Raw genomic sequence first — 15,797 nt, forward strand, 5'->3', positions numbered from 1 at the left:
TTCTATAGCGCTACAAGGCGTACGCAGCGCTGCACAAACATAGAAGAAAGTCCCTGCTCAAAGAGCTTACAATCTAATAGACAAAAAAGTAAATAAAGTAAGCAAATCAAATCAATTAATGTGAACGGGAAGGAAGAGAGGAGGGTAGGTGGAGGCGAGTGTCGGACCTTTCCTCAGTCATCATTCCCTATACATCTGCCTGCTCCCTCCATTCTTTCGATGCTCACCATTTAGTCACCCCTCTCCTCAGTTTACATCTTATGAGTCTACTAGGTCTTCTGCCTTCTTCTTCCTGGCTCCTAAACTCTGGAACGACTTTCCCCCTCCAAACTTTTTCTCTCCAGATTCAAGTCTTCCGTTACAGCTCACTCCTTCCATCTAGCATTTGGCACTTCTCTGGACTAGCTTTGCAGGCAGTGATTCTGTGATGATTCTGTTGTTGTTTTGCGCATGTGTGTGTGCTTATATTTTGATTATTTCTTGATATTCTAATATGTTTGTCTCTTTCCCTCCAATTGTATGGAGTTCTTTTCTTTCTTTCTTTTCTAAACCGTTTTGACCTCACCTATGTAAAGGCAGTATATCAAGTGAAGAAATAAACATTAACATACATCTGACCTCAGAAATCTTTTATATATATGGAAAATTGAAAGAAAATATTCAAAAAAAGCTAACATTTTATACTTGTGTTCACAAGGGCTGCCTGGGAGTTTTCCAGAAACGTAGCGAGATCCAAGCTACCTTCAAAGAAGACTACATTTCCTTTAATATTCCCCCCACCCTCTTACCATTACTTGAAGGGGGGGGGGGGGAGAGAGATAAATGACCCTTGTTAAGGGAGGTAAAGACTGAAGGGGATCTTGAAGACTTCATTATACTATCTCCAGTGCTTACTGGGAGTTATTTAATGGTGCTCTAAGAAAATGTAAAAATCTCAAATTCACCCTCAATATAACCAAAAAATACAAGTGTATAATAGATTACAACACATTCCTAGGGGGGGTGGAGGGTTTAATCTGTTGAGATGATGAGGCAGCAAAATTATTTATGGCAGGGAGTTTTCAAATATCCCAAATCTATCTTGAATCTTTTTTCTCTGTATTCTGCATCTATTTTTTGTATATCCTGATTATTAAGTCATTCATGGCTTGTCTTGGTCTGGCTTCACACTAGCTGCCGCCTATTACCATTGCAGTGCCATGGGTTTTAACGGTAGCCTCAGACAGAAGAAACACAGGGAGAATCCTTTTTGGGAATAGCTGCTTCTGTTAAACTTGCTTTCAGTTGGGGAGAGGCCGCTGTTGGCCTCTAGAGGGCGCCAGTGCTCTAAGATTCAGCCGGTTGTGGGCAGTTCCGAGCAAGCGGCTGCCCTCCCTGCGCCTGGGACTGGAGTGAGAGAGAGTCAGAGAGAGGAAGTGTCTGCCCAAGTCACTAGTTAATCAGAAAACATCACGGGCTCCAGCCACAGCTAGCGCTTTCCTGCTGCGCTGTTTCTGTACTTTTGCATCTTTTCTCTTCAGCCCGTTACTTCTCTCAAGAGATAAATTTGATTTCATTGGACTCGTTTTTGATTAATCTCGTGTAAAGATACTTTTTCTGCAGTTTGCCTTCTTGGATCTTTTACTACTATTATTATTATTTTTGTGCAGGGAAGAAGTTGCATTTTGCTTCTCTTGGACACACAGGGAGGGGGATGGCTGGAGCCGGGCGCCGGGGAAAGAAGGGACTTTGCAAAGTGTTGCTAGTGTTCATCTCAGTGGGGCTGGTTTATTCCTACAACATTGATCTGGATCATCCGGTGGTCTACCAGGGACCCAACGGCTCCTTCTTTGGTTACTCAGTACTGGAGCACTACCACGACAACACACGCTGGTGAGTGAGAGCGGGGACCGATTGTTGGGGGAGGGGGTGCTGCTGAGTTTTTACTGTCTGCTGAGCAGAACGAGTCTGAAGCACTCCGGGGATCAGTGGGTATCCGGAGCATCCCCGGTGGGGGGGGGGGGGGGGGGGGGGGGAGCACTGGCAATTATATCCTGGTGAGCAGGGAAAATGTGGAGCATCTCTGGGAACAGGGAGTCAAATGGACACTTCAGCGAAAAGGCAGAATCTGGAGCAGCCCTGGGAGCAGGGGGATTCAGTAGCATCCCAGGATATAGGGAAACAAAATCCAGAGTAAACCAGAGCCCAGCCAGGGAGAAACTGGGGCATCAGTGCACCCCAGGGAAAAGGAAGAGCCTGGAGCAGTCCAGGGAGCAGGGACACTCCAGAGCATTTCAGGGTACTGAGATCAGAGACTACAATAAGGACCACAAAAATTGTATCACCCACGGAGCAGGGTGAGCAAAGGGCATCCCCACTTCTTATGAAAAGCCCACACCCAGAGAGGCCAGCATCCATTCCCCATGCACATCAGGGACTCATCCAGGAAACTTGGATCTCTTGTTCACCTCTCCCCCCCCCCCCCCCCCGAGTGCTAGTGCTTCTCTGGAGAGACACTTAGGGGCGGGAGGAGAAGGGGTTCAGTTCTTTTCTGAATGGTGTGGAGCTGAGATTGTTCAGGCTGCCTCCACCTTAGCTCTCTCTCTTTGGGAGAATGGTGTACACAGATAACCCTCTAAGCAAGGAGGAAATAAGCAGGCAGTAGTAAACGGTGAGGAAAGACAGGGATGAGCAAAGAAGCACTCCAATTAGACTTCAGCCTTGATCAAGAGGCAGTGGCAAGAGAGCCTGAATAGGCAGCCCAGGAACTGAGCGATGAGACTTCCTTAACCCTGTGATTCAAAAATGGGCTCAGACCCTGCCCTTTTGCAATTGCTGACTCTTAGCAGCTTTAAAAATTGTTTTGTTAGCTGGTTACTTATCCACATCTTGGGTATTCTAGCTTGGTTCACATGCAGAGACTTCACGCCTCTCCCCTTCCCATCCCACAACCCCCCTATGACACATTTTTTCTCAATCACGGCTCAATCTAGCGCCTCCTCAGATGAAGGATTGGACGCTGCACGTGAGCCAAAAGGCTGCGTAGTGATCCCAATCTGTGTCCCTGAGGCCAGAACACATGTTTATGTTCATCAGTGTGTTTATTCTTTTACCTTTTAGCAGCTGTGTTAACTAAGATGCCCTGGTGTTTTGTTTTATTGTATTTGAAAATCTTTTTTATTGAAAATTGGAAAATAGAACAGTCCCCAAAGTCCCCCCCCCTTACCCCAACCCCAATGGAGTAACAGTCAATACAGCAAAACCAGATGGAAAATAAACACTGCTTCTGGGGCTAGGACTCTTATGTCCTAGGTTATGCTGTATGTGGTGTGCGAGGTCCTACCCTACCCTCAAAACCCACCTGTAACCCCCCCCCCCAAGGGAACCCATTAAAAGAGTTATCTTACGGTTCTGCGTGAAACAAGCACATAACTAGGTGCCCTCCTAGGCGATAGTTGCTGCAGGTAGAAACCCAAAACCATAGTAACATAGTAAATGATGGCAGATAAAGACCTGCATGGTCCATCCAGTCTGCCCAACAAGATAAACTCATTTTACATGGTATGTGATACTTTATATGTATACCCGAGTTTGATTTGGCCTTGCCTTTCTCAGGGCACAGACTGTAGAAATCTACCCAGCACTGTTCTTATAGTAAGTTCTGGAGCTAACATCGAAGCCCCTTAAAATGTACACTCCTGCCCATCCCTATCTATTCAGTCACAATCAGGGCATAGACCGTAGAAGTCTGCCTAGCTCCTGTTTTGTTTCCCAATTACCGGCGTCGCCACCCAATCTCCGCTAAGATTCCGGGGCAAGAACTTCTTTTCTCGTCTAAGAGAGAGGTGCCCCCCCCCCCCTCGAGACTCCCAAAACATATGCCCTGGCCTTTTAAAGGATGGGAGGACTTCCTTTAACTCTGTTTAAATCCACTGTGGGTTTTTTGAATGGCTGCCTGGAACTGACTCAGATAGCTGCAGTTAACTTCCACTGGGTTCCTGGATAACAACTTTTTAGGAAACTTTTGGAGTCCAGTTTCAGGATCATTTTTTTTTACAGGTATTTATAGGTTCAATTTAGTTGAGCTATAGTGTAAATCAGGGCTGGCTCTAGAAGTGAGCTACTGCTTTCCGCATGTGGTTAAGCTTTTCAGCACCTAGGGACCTCTGCAAATGAGGTTCTGCAGCAAGTATTATACATTGTTTTTCTTATATGCTTGTTTTCACTGTCAGGGCCGCTGAGAGACTAGGCTGGGCCCGGGGCAAGGCCGCCCCGCCTCCGCCCCCCCACCGCTGCCACCCCCCATCACTCCCCCACCGCTGCCGCCCCCCATCACTCCCCCTGCCGCTGCAGTCCGTGTCTCACCTGCCTGCCTCCATGGCTCTGGGCCCCCTGCATTCAAGGTGGCAGTGGCAGATCGCCTCTTTTCTGGCCTTTCCTCCCTGTGTCCCGCCCTTGTCTGATGTAACTTCCGGTTTTCATGAGGGCGGGACACAGGGAGGGAAGGCCCGAAGGGAGGCGATCTGTGACTGCCGCTTCAAATGCAGGGGGCTCGGAGTCGAGGAGGCAGGCAGGTGAGACCGGGGACTGCAGTGCCAGCGGCCTGACTCCGGCGCCGGGCCCCTCTTAGAGGTCCGGGCCCGGGGAATTTTGTCCTCCCTGCCCCCCCCCATCTTGGTGGCCCTGTTCACTGTGCCTGGGAAGCCACATTGAACCAGAGGTTCCTCGGGATCATGTGTGGTAAAAATGTCATAAATAAATAAATATGTTTCTGCACATGCTTCTGCACCCCCACAGGCTGCCCTGCTGTAAATTTCTGAAGATTTCCAGGATAAATAGGGCTGTGTTAGACACTCTGGGGCCCAGGGCAGAAGTTTGGAAGGGTCCACAAAACGTTTACTAATATAGGGCGCTGTTTACAAAGCAGCGCTATCAATTAGCAGTGTGCTGAATGCATTCAGGGGTTTACTAAGGTGCGCTGAAAAATGGCCTGCGCTGGTGTAGACGCATGTATTGGACGCACACAGGTCCATTTTTCAGTGCACCTGCAAAAAAGGCCTTTTTTGCCGAAAATGGATGTGCAGCAAAATAAAAATCAGTGTGTGTCCATTTTGGGCCTGAGACCTTACTGCCACCCATTGACTTAGCGGCAAGGTCTCATGCGTTAACTGGACGCTAATTAGTGCGTGTAGACTGCCAGTTGCTGCCCGGTTAGTGCCATGTGGTAGAAAATAAAAACTATTTTCTGCCGTGCGTATTGGACATGCGTAGAAATTAGAATTACTGCCAGGGGTGTGCGGTAGCCGGGCGGTAGTTCTGATTTGATGTGCGTTGTACGTGCATAGGTGCCTACGCTTCTTAGTTAAAGGGCCCCTCAATTCCCAGGGGCTTCTTTGCATTCAGCGCATGCTAATTGGTAGGTGTCACTATGTAAAAGGAGCCCTTTGTATCTATTGTTTTATAAAATTCTTTAGAACAAAGACCTGGTAGTATCATTAAAACGTAATCAATTAGAGGAATGAATACCACTTTAATAGTATTAATCTGCCCCACCAAGAAAGAAACAAAGGGGACCATTTAGTTATTGATTCATCTATTATAGTAAGAATTTTGTTTTAGCGTTAATTAAGATAGTGGTAGCTCTGGATCTTTATTAAGCCATATACCTAAATATTTTAATTGTAATGGGGATCATTTAAAATTATGTTATCCAGTATTAGATTGGGTTGTATATGAATTGAGGGGCATTATTTCTGGGTTTTTTCCCCAATTAATTTTATGTCCTGAAAAGAGAGAAAATCTTTCAACAGTATTCATTAGGTATGGAATTGATACATGTGTCTGCGCTAAAAATAAGAGTAAGGCATCAGCATAGGCTGCAACTTTAATTTGGGTATTTGGGGGTGAATTATATAAATTGCACCTGAAAGATTAGTACCGAAAAAAACTTGCTTAAGAGCTATTCTGTAAGCCACGCCTAAAGTATAGCACCTAAGCACAGTGGTTGTGCGTAAATTTGGGCGCATCCATTTGCACCAACGAAAATGTACAAATGCCCCACCTAAATTTATACGTGCAACCTCCTTATTCTATAATTGCACGCATAACTCAAATCCACGCCCATGGCAACCTCCTTATTCTATAATTGCACGCGTAACTCAAATCCACGCCCATGCTCCACTCTGAGATGCCCATGATTTTCCCATTTCTGTGCCCCCTTTTCTGGGACATGCATAAAATTTAGGCATGGATCACACCAACAATTGCCCGTTAAGCCGATAATTGGCACTAATTGGCTCATTATTCAATTAAATTGCACATGCAAATTGAGCACATGTCCAAATTTGTGCTTACAATTGTTGGCAACTTTTATAGAATCAGGGTGATGATGTACCAGTGCCAAAAATATTTGGATTTTGATGTATTGCTATTAATAATGGTTCAAGGGCTAAGTTGAAATGGAGAGGAGACAGAAGGCCAAGACAAGGTTGTCCACTATGTAACTGAATATATTTAATTAAGTTAATGTTTATTAGTATCCGAGAAGATGTATTATGATAGTATTTTAAGCCAACTAGTGAAATTAGGGCCTAAATTAAACCATTCTACAATTTAAAAATAAGACCATTCAATGTGATCAAACTCTTTTTCTGCATCAGGGAGAGAGCCACATGTAAGTTTTTGTCTTGAGAAGCTATATAATTAAGGGAGTGGAATAATCTAAGATTATCACCTATGAATCTTTTTTTTTCATGAATCCTACTTGATTAATAGTTTACATCATTTCATATACCACTCTTCAAAACAGGCCAGAGTGGTTTAAGAAATAAAATACAAAGCAAGGAACACCAATCAATTAAGAAGATTCACTCACACCAGACACATAGAATTTACAACCCCACAACCATTCAAAGTCTTTCAAAACACACACCAAGTCTTCTGAGATACCCCAGGGGTCAGCCACCCAGACCTAAGGCTTGCCTGAAAAAAATGTGATTTTAATTTTGATTTAAATTGAACCAGAGAGGTCTCCATCCGTAAAGAAACAGGGAATTGGTTCCAAGCATACGGAGAACACCAAAAGTAGGCACTCCCTTATTTAACAGAGAGACGAGCCTGCTGAGTGCTAGGAAGAGCCAACAAGGCAAAATAAGCAGAGTGTAATGCTCACCGTGGATGATAGAACTGAATGAAAGGAGCCAAATAAGTTAGTGAACCCTCATAAAACACTTTGGGGGAGATTCTATATATGGCACCTAAAAAATCGGCTCTGAAATCAGTGCCGCCTAAGGGTATTCTATAATTGGTACCTAGATTTAGGCGCCGATTATAGAATACGTTTAGTTGACATTTCAGTGTCTAGATCTATGCGCATCCATTTACACCAGCGAAAATGTGGCGTAAATCCCGGTGTGTAGATTTAGATGCACTGGGCCATATTCTATAACTAGGTGCATAAATTTTGGAACGTCCATGAAATACCCATTTCCGCCGCCTATAAACACGCCCCTTTTTGCCTGTATGCATTAGAAGCTTGGCGCACATTGATACAGAATACAGTTAGCGAGTTGTGCACCTAAATCCTAATCAGTGCCAATTAGTGCTCATTATTGCTTGTTAAGTGCTGTTATCAGCGCTCATTAGCTTGTTAAGCTTGTTAAGTTACTTGCATTGTTTGCATTGTTATAGAGCCTGCACTGATTTCGGCGCAGATCTCTAGGCGAGCTATATAGAATCCGGGGCTTTATGGGTTAATAAAAGTTTATACAGGGGCCTAAACTCCATGGGAAGCCAATGGTACTGGACATACAAAGGCGTCACATGATCTCTCAGTCCTATTCCTCCCAACAACCTAAACCCGACATTTTGTAAGATATGCAACCTTTTTGAAAAGATAGTAGGCAATGCCCAAACAAACAATATAATCCAGCTTAGAAATAACTAGAGAATGCAAAAGTAGATGTGAAGTAGCTTCATCAAAATACAATTAGGATGTATAATTGAAGTCAAGATTTTATTAGGCTGAGTGCCAGTGTTTTAGTGAGAATGTTATAATCCAAATTAAGAAGGTCTATAGTTTTGAGGTAATGTATGGTCTCGTCTAGGTTTTGGTATAAGGTTTATAACAGCAGTAGCAAAATTGCACTGACTGAATCATGATACATAGAATTATAATATTCTAACAGAAGAGGTATAATTATAGATTGAAAACTTTTAAAATACTCTGCTGTGTATCCATCTGGACCTGGTGTTTTATTTGCCATCATTGATTTAATAATGAAGTTCTTTCCCGGTATAGAAGTTCCCAAAATTTCTTTCTGTTTGTCAGTGAAAGTAGGATGATCTAAAATTTTGAGGAGTCTATCATATCTGTATTATGATTAGATTCAGATTGAAAAAGACTATTAAAAAAGTAACTAAAGATTTTTCTATATCTACTTAAGAGATACATATTTGTGAATTGCTATTTTTAATGGAGGAAATGGCGTTTACCTACTAAGTATTTAGATAATAAATGACCAGCTTTGTTATTTCCAATGTATTTACCCAATTTTTGAATAAAAATTTCTTGACTGGTTGGTCTTTTACAAAATGCTAGGGACGTCCATAGGAATATATAGAGCACTTTTGTAAAAGAGGCCCTAAGTGTTGTTGATGAAGAGAATGTTTGATGTTTAGCTTCTAGAAGTTTCTTTATTAGAAGTATAACTGATTATGTCTCCTCTAAGAGTATCTTTAAATGTTTCCCAGAGTAATACAGCATCGTAGTAAGCAGGAAGACTGTACAGTAAGAAATATTTGATAAAATTTTAAATATGTTGAAGAAAATCAAGGTCAATCTCTATTGAGATTTCCTGGATGAGTCTATACCTAGACGTAATGTCAAAGATATAGCAACATGATCACAGATCAGTATTTGGAAAATTGTACAGTCAACCACATATAATATCACATTTTTGGATATAATGAGGAGCAGAGTAAAATGTATAGTCTCTACCAGTGCGCTTAAGCATCCTTCATGGGTCAGCGAGATTTAGATTGGAGATGAGGTTATGAAGCTCTCTCCATAAATGAGATTTTCCACATTTTGAAGAATACTAGCCAATATTCAGAATGTGGAAGGCAGGCAGGCTAAGTCCCTCAGTTGGCACTAAGCCCAGATATTGAATTCCGGTTTAAACTTAACTGACTATGTCAATATTCAGTGCTGGCTGGTTAAGTTTATAGCAGCCCAAGATATAACTGCTATTTAGGTGGTCCACTTTGGCCACTAAACATAACCGGTGAAGCGCTGAATATTCGCAGCTAGCCAGTTATATCGCGCGATATAACTTATTAGCTGCTATGTGCTAATGGCGAACTTTCAGCCGTGATACCTGGCTATCTTGTACTGAATATTAGTGCTTAGCCGGTTAAGTGCTATTTAACTGGCCAGTTAAATCGTACTGAATATCGGCCAGTGTCTATCTAAATTTAAATCTAAAGAGAGATTGAAATCACCAGCTACAATAAAAAAACAGTCATTATTTTCAAGCTAAAATTGGGGCAGTTCTCTGAAAAATCATGGTCACAAATAGATATTTAACATTATTAATATAGAGGGGCATAATCGAACAGAAACGCCTATCTCCATGGGCGTTTATCTCCGAGAACGGGTCCGTGAAGGGGCGGACCCAAGCGTATTTTCGAAAAAATTAGACGTCCATGTTTTATTCGCCAAGTTGTGAGCTGGGCGTTTTTGCTTTTCAGCGATAATGGACAATGAAATCGCCCAGCTCAAAAACGAATAAATCCAAGGCATTTGTTCGTGGGAGGGGCCAGGAGTCGTAGTGCACTGGTCCCCCTAACATGCCAGGACACCAACCAGGCACCCTAGGGGGCACTTTTACAAAAACAGAACAAAAGGTAAAAGAGCTCCCAGGTGCATAGCACCCTTCCCTTGTGTGTAGAGCCCCCCAAATCCCCCTCAAAACCCACTGCCCACAAGTCTACACCATTACTATAGCCCTAAGGAGTGAAGGGGGGCACCTACATGTGGGTACAGTGGGTTCGGGGGGGGTTGGACGACTAAGCATTAAGCAGCACAATTGTAACAGGTAGGGGGGGGGGATGGGCCTGGGTCCACCTGCCTGAAGTCCACTGCACCCCCTAACAACTGCTCCAGGGACCTGCATACTGCTGCCAGGGAGGTGGGTATGACATTTGAGGGTCAAAATAAAAAGTTGTGAAACATCATTTTTTGTGGTGGGAGGGGGTTTATGACCACTGGGGGAGTCAGGGGAGGTCATCCCCGATTCCCTCCAGTGGTCATCTGGTCATTTAGGGCACTTTTTGGGGCCTTATTCGTGAAAAAACAGGGTCCAGGAAAAGTGCCCTAAATTCTAGCTAAAAACGCATACTTTTGTCCCATTATCTGTGAAATGCGCCCATCTCTGTTCGGCAGATAACCACGCCCCAGTTCCGCCTTCGCCACACCTCTGACACGCCCCCATCAACTTTGTCCGCATCCGCGACGGAGTGCAGTTGAAAACGTCCAAAATCGGCTTTCGATTATACCGCTTTATTCGTTTTTGTGAGATAAACGCCCATCTCCCGATTTAGGTCGGAACTTGGGCGTTTTTCTCGTTCGATTATAAGCTGGATAGTCTATTACAGCTATCCATTTATTATCTAATATCTATCAATGCTTTTTGAGATTCAAGTTAAAAAGGAAATGTTTTGCTAAATTGTATAGAAACACCTGTCTTCTCGTGAAGTGCAGAAGAGTAAGCATGAGTAGAGATCCAAGGAAATTGTATTTTAAAACATTCTAATGCAGGTAAATGAATTTCTGGTAAAATTATAATATCAGGATTATGTTTTTTTTTTAATATAAGTAAAGATTTTCTTCCTTTTCACTGAGTGATTAAAAACCATTGACATTTCAAGATATGTTAGCATAGCCATAATCTAAAAATAAAAAATGAATTCCATCATTGGGTATAAAGTAATTTTGAAAGAGCCACCAGGAAGGTAAGAGAAAGGTATATTGTAGGAACAAGAAAAGAAATTGTAAACTTACACCATTGGATATGGAATGCAAAATGGATGAGAAAAGACATGATATGAAGAAGTATACAGGGAGTCCTCAACCATTAAACGGATTCAAGTGCCAAAAATAATCAAAAGAAAAATATGTATCAAACATGGATCGTATAATAAATACCAGATCTGGATATATCTGGCAAAGATGTAGAATAACATATTTAAAGAAAATTAGGTAGATCATGCATCAGTTTAAACATAAATCATCAGAACAGGCAACCATGTTAGAAAACGATTATGCATATATACACAAGTACACAAGTAATGCCACACTGGGAAAAGACCAAAGGTCCATCAAGCCCAGCATCCCATCCATGACAGCGGCCAATCCAGGCCAAGGGCACCTGGCAAGCTTCCCAAACGTACAAACATTCTATACATGTTATTCCTGGAATTGTGGATTTTTCCCAAGTCCATTTAGTAGTGGTTTATGGACTTGTCCTTTAGGAAACCGTCTAGCCCCGTTTTAAACTCTGCTAAGCTAACCGCCTTCACCACGTTCTCCGGAAACGAGTTCCAGAGTTTAATTATGCGTTGGGTGAAGAAATATTTTCTCCGATTTGTTTTAAATTTACTACACTGTAGTTTCATCGCATGCCCCCTAGTCCTAGTATTTTTGGAAAGCGTGAACAGGCGCTTCACATCCACCTGTTCCACTCCACTCAATATTTTATATACCTTTATCATGTCTCCCCTCAGCCGTCTCTTCTCCAAGCTGAAAAGCCCTAGCCTCCTTAGTCTTTCTTCATAGGGAAGTCATCCCATCCCTGCTATCATTTTAGTCGCCCTTCGCTGCACCTTTTCCAATTCTACTATATCTTTCTTGAGATGCGGCGACCAGAATTGAACACAGTACTCAAGGTGCGGTCGCACCATGGAGTGATACAATGGCATTATAACATCCTCACACCTGTTTTCTATACATTTCCTAATAATACCCAACTTTCTTTTCGCTTTCCTAGCCGCAGCAGCACATATGTATGCCACCAAAGCACTCTTCTATAAGCCACGGTTAAAGTTAGGTGCAGTTTATAGACCAGTGCTTACACATGAGAATTGCGTTTGAACCTACTGAAATGTGGTGCAAATATATTAGGTGTGTATCCCAGATATTTTATAATAATGCTCGTTAGCTTTAGGAACGCCTCCATTCTACCCATGGCCCTCCCATTTCTATGACCCCTTTTCAGATCCTGTGCTTAAATTTATGCGTGTAATGTTCAATGTAATTAGTGCCAATAACTGCTTCTTAAAAAGCCAGTCATCGGCATTAATTAGCTTGTTAATTAATTTGTGCATGCCTAAATTTGCGTGCACAGTTTTTGGTGACTTTTACAGAATTAAGGAGGGGTCAACGTTTATAACCTATACATATTAGTTCAATGAGAACAGGACAAATGTGAGCTCACAGATCAGAGGATCAAGCCTGAGGTAGTATCTCCTGATGTCTTCAAGAAAATAAGGCAGTATATCTGGAACACAATCAATTAAGTATAAAACAATAGGTCATTTTGACCTGGAATAATCTTATATATATTTCAGGTATCTAAAGGTGAATTGCAGAGAAATTTGTTATTGCAAATCAAGGGTTCAATACCAACATTCCAAGATAGATTAATTCAGTTTGAAGGCATGACGTTATATTCACTGCATTTTCCTCTGGATTCTGTATAGCGCGATTTAAGTTGCGCACACAAATTCAGTCGTATTCTGGATTTGCGCTCACAACTTAATTAGTTAACAAGCCAATCAGCACTAATAATTGCCACTTAACAATCAGTTATTGGCACTAATTGACATTAATTAGAATTTATATGCATAACTAGCTGTGTTCTATAATGTATTACTCATAAATTCTAATTTGCATAGTTGAAGAGGGGGTGTGGCTATGGGTGTGGAATGGGCGGGTCGTGGGTATTTCTAAAATCTATGCGTGTTGTTATAGAATACACCTGGTCAGTGTCTCATTTATACGTTGGTATTTACACCAAGTTTTACTAGGCGTAACTGCCCACGAGTTGCGTGTATGGACGCTCAGCGTATTCTGTAAACCGTGTATAAATTTAGGTTTATTCTATAAAGTACACCTACATTTAGAATTCCTTTCTAGAATACGCCTAGGCATATTTTGTTTCTGTGCCAATTTTTTAGGCGTGATTATATAGAATCTATTACTTTATGTCTATCAATAAAATCTTGTAGAAGATCAAGAACAATATAGGTAGTAGTTTTATTTGCATATATCACAATCATCCATATGGGGAACAGCACCCCAAATTTAGCTTCTAGATCTTTAAGGTCTTTTCTCATATTCAGGATTAATGAGACAAAGCCAACATGGATTTAGTGAAGGGAAATCTTGCCTCACCGATCTGTTGCATTTCTTTGAGGGGGTGAATAGACATGTGGATAAGGGTGAGCCGGTTGATATTGTGGATCTGGATTTTCAGAAGGTGTTTGACAAAGTACCTCATGAAAGACTTCAGAGGAAATTGGAGAGTCGTGGGATAGAAGTAGTGCCCTATTGTGGATTAAAAACTGGTTAAAAGATAGAAAACAGAGAGTAGGGTTATATGGTCAGTATTCTCAATGGAGAAGGGTAGTTAGTGGGGTTCCCCAGGGGTCTGTGCTGGGACCGCTGCTTTTTAACATATTTATAAATGACCTAGAGATGGGAATAACTAGTGAGGTAATTAAATTTGATGACGACACAAAGTTATTCAAAGTAGTTAAATCGAGGGAGGATTGTGAAAAATTACAAGAGGACCTTACGAGACTGGGAGACTGGGCGTCTAAATGGCAGATGATGTTTAATGTGAGCAAGTGCAAAGTGATGCATGTGGGAAAGAGGAACCCGAATTATAGCTACGTCATGCAAGGTTCCATGTTAAGAGTTACCGACCAAGAAAGGGACCTAGGTGTCGTCGTTTATGATACGTTGAAACCTTCATCTCAGTGTGCTGCTGCGGCTAAGAAAGCAAATAGAATGTTAAGTATTATTAGGAAAGGAATGGAAAACAAAAATGAGGATGTTATAATGCCTTTGTATCGCTCCATGATGCAATCACACCTCGAATATTGTGTTCAATTCTGGTCTCCGCATCTCAAAAAAGATATAGTGGAATTAGAAAAGGTGCAGAGAAGGTCGACAAAAATGATAAAGAGGATGGGACGACTTCCCTATGAGGAAAGGCTAAAGCGGCTAGGGCTCTTCAGCTTGGAGAAAAGGCGGCTGAGGGGAGATATGATAGATGTCTATAAAATAATGAGTGGAGTGGAACGGGTAGACCTGAATCGTTTGTTTATTCTTTCCAAAAATACTAGGACTAAGGGGCATGCGATGAAGCTACAAAGTAGTAAATTTAAAATGGATCGGAGAAATCTTTCTTCACTCAACATGTAATTAAACTCTGGAATTCGTTGCCAGAAAATGTGGTAAAGGCGGTTAGCTTAGCAGAGCTTTAAAAAGGTTTGGACGGCTTCCTAAAGGAAAAGTCCATAGACCATTATTAAATTGGACTTGGGGAAAATCCACTATTTTTGGGATAAGCAGCATAAAATGTTTTGTACTTTTTTGGGGATCTTGCCAGGTATTTGTGACCTGGATTGGCCACTGTTGGAAACAGGATGCTGGGCTTGATGGACCTTTGGTCTGTTCCAGTATGGCAATACTTGTGTACTTATGTAATGTTTTTTCTTATAAGTACAATTGTTTTCACTAGATTCAGAACAAAAAGTATTTTCTTACCCTGAAAGAGGATATGTTGTTTAGACTTCGCAGTAGTGAGAATTTTCAGAGCATGTTGGTAGCGAAGGATTTTCGCTACTGTAGGCCTTGGATGTTTAGCAGTAGAGGAAGGCCTTGAGGCTCAAAGGAGAGATCTAGTATTTTCAGGAGCTAAGAGGAAAGAAAGGCAATCATATCAGAGCCCTCTGAAATTTCTGTCAATCCCAAAATTCTGATGTTGCTTCTATGACTGCAGTTAGAAAAGTCCTCCAGATCGAGCTGAAGCTTCTGGATGTTGTTTTCATTTTGCTTAGTTTTCTGTGTTGTTAGTTCCAAAGTCTAAATTTTTTAGTTGTTAAGATAGATTAAATTTAGCATTGAAATTCTTCAGTTCTCTTTGAAGATTTTTGGTGAGTTCCAGGTGCATTCTAAGCAGTGGTGTGCTGGTAAATTTTTAACAACAGGCTCTCTCCCTGGTCCACCTCTGCGCCCCCCCCCCCAAAATAATTGCAGAGCTGGCTATACCCCGGGGGTGTGGGGGGCGGCCAACACATTACTCTCTCCAGGAAAATAAAATTAAATTATCCCAGGTTCCAATCTAATTCATGTTTAGTATGGGATAAAATGCCATAAATAAGTAAATAAATAAATATAAACTTTTAACGTTCAGCACCTGATTCTCAAAGTGGACATATTCAAAACACTATAATGAAAATAAAATTATTTTTTTTCTACCTTTGTTGTCTGGTGACTTTGTTTCTCTGATCATGCTGGTCCAGTATCTGATTCTGCTGCTCTCTATCTGTTCCCTTGACTCCGCTTCCAGGGCTTCCTTTCCATTTATTTCTTTTCTTTCCTCCTTTCTTCTTCATTTCTGGTCCTCCGCATACTTGACTGTAGTGGATCCAGCTTCTGCCTATTTTCTCTATCCATGTGCAGTTTCTCTCCTCACTTCCTTTTCCCTCATCTAATCTCCTTCCTCTATCTTCCCTCCATGTCCAGCATT

General features: G+C 41.9%; 1 protein-coding gene across 1 annotated transcript in view; it reads left to right on the forward strand.

The window, feature by feature from the left end:
- The first annotated feature begins 1,462 nt into the window (after nucleotides 1-1,462).
- ITGA9 (integrin subunit alpha 9) overlaps nucleotides 1,463-15,797 on the forward strand; it is a 686,274-nt gene continuing 671,939 nt past the window's right edge. Inside the window, exon 1 of the mRNA XM_030205631.1 lies at nucleotides 1,463-1,872. Within this exon, the coding sequence (XP_030061491.1) occupies nucleotides 1,694-1,872 (179 nt within the window). The 5' untranslated portion in view covers nucleotides 1,463-1,693. The remainder of the gene's footprint in view (nucleotides 1,873-15,797) is intronic.

This window comes from Microcaecilia unicolor, chromosome 1 (assembly GCF_901765095.1).
Source record: "Microcaecilia unicolor chromosome 1, aMicUni1.1, whole genome shotgun sequence".
Classification (NCBI taxonomy): domain Eukaryota; kingdom Metazoa; phylum Chordata; class Amphibia; order Gymnophiona; family Siphonopidae; genus Microcaecilia; species Microcaecilia unicolor.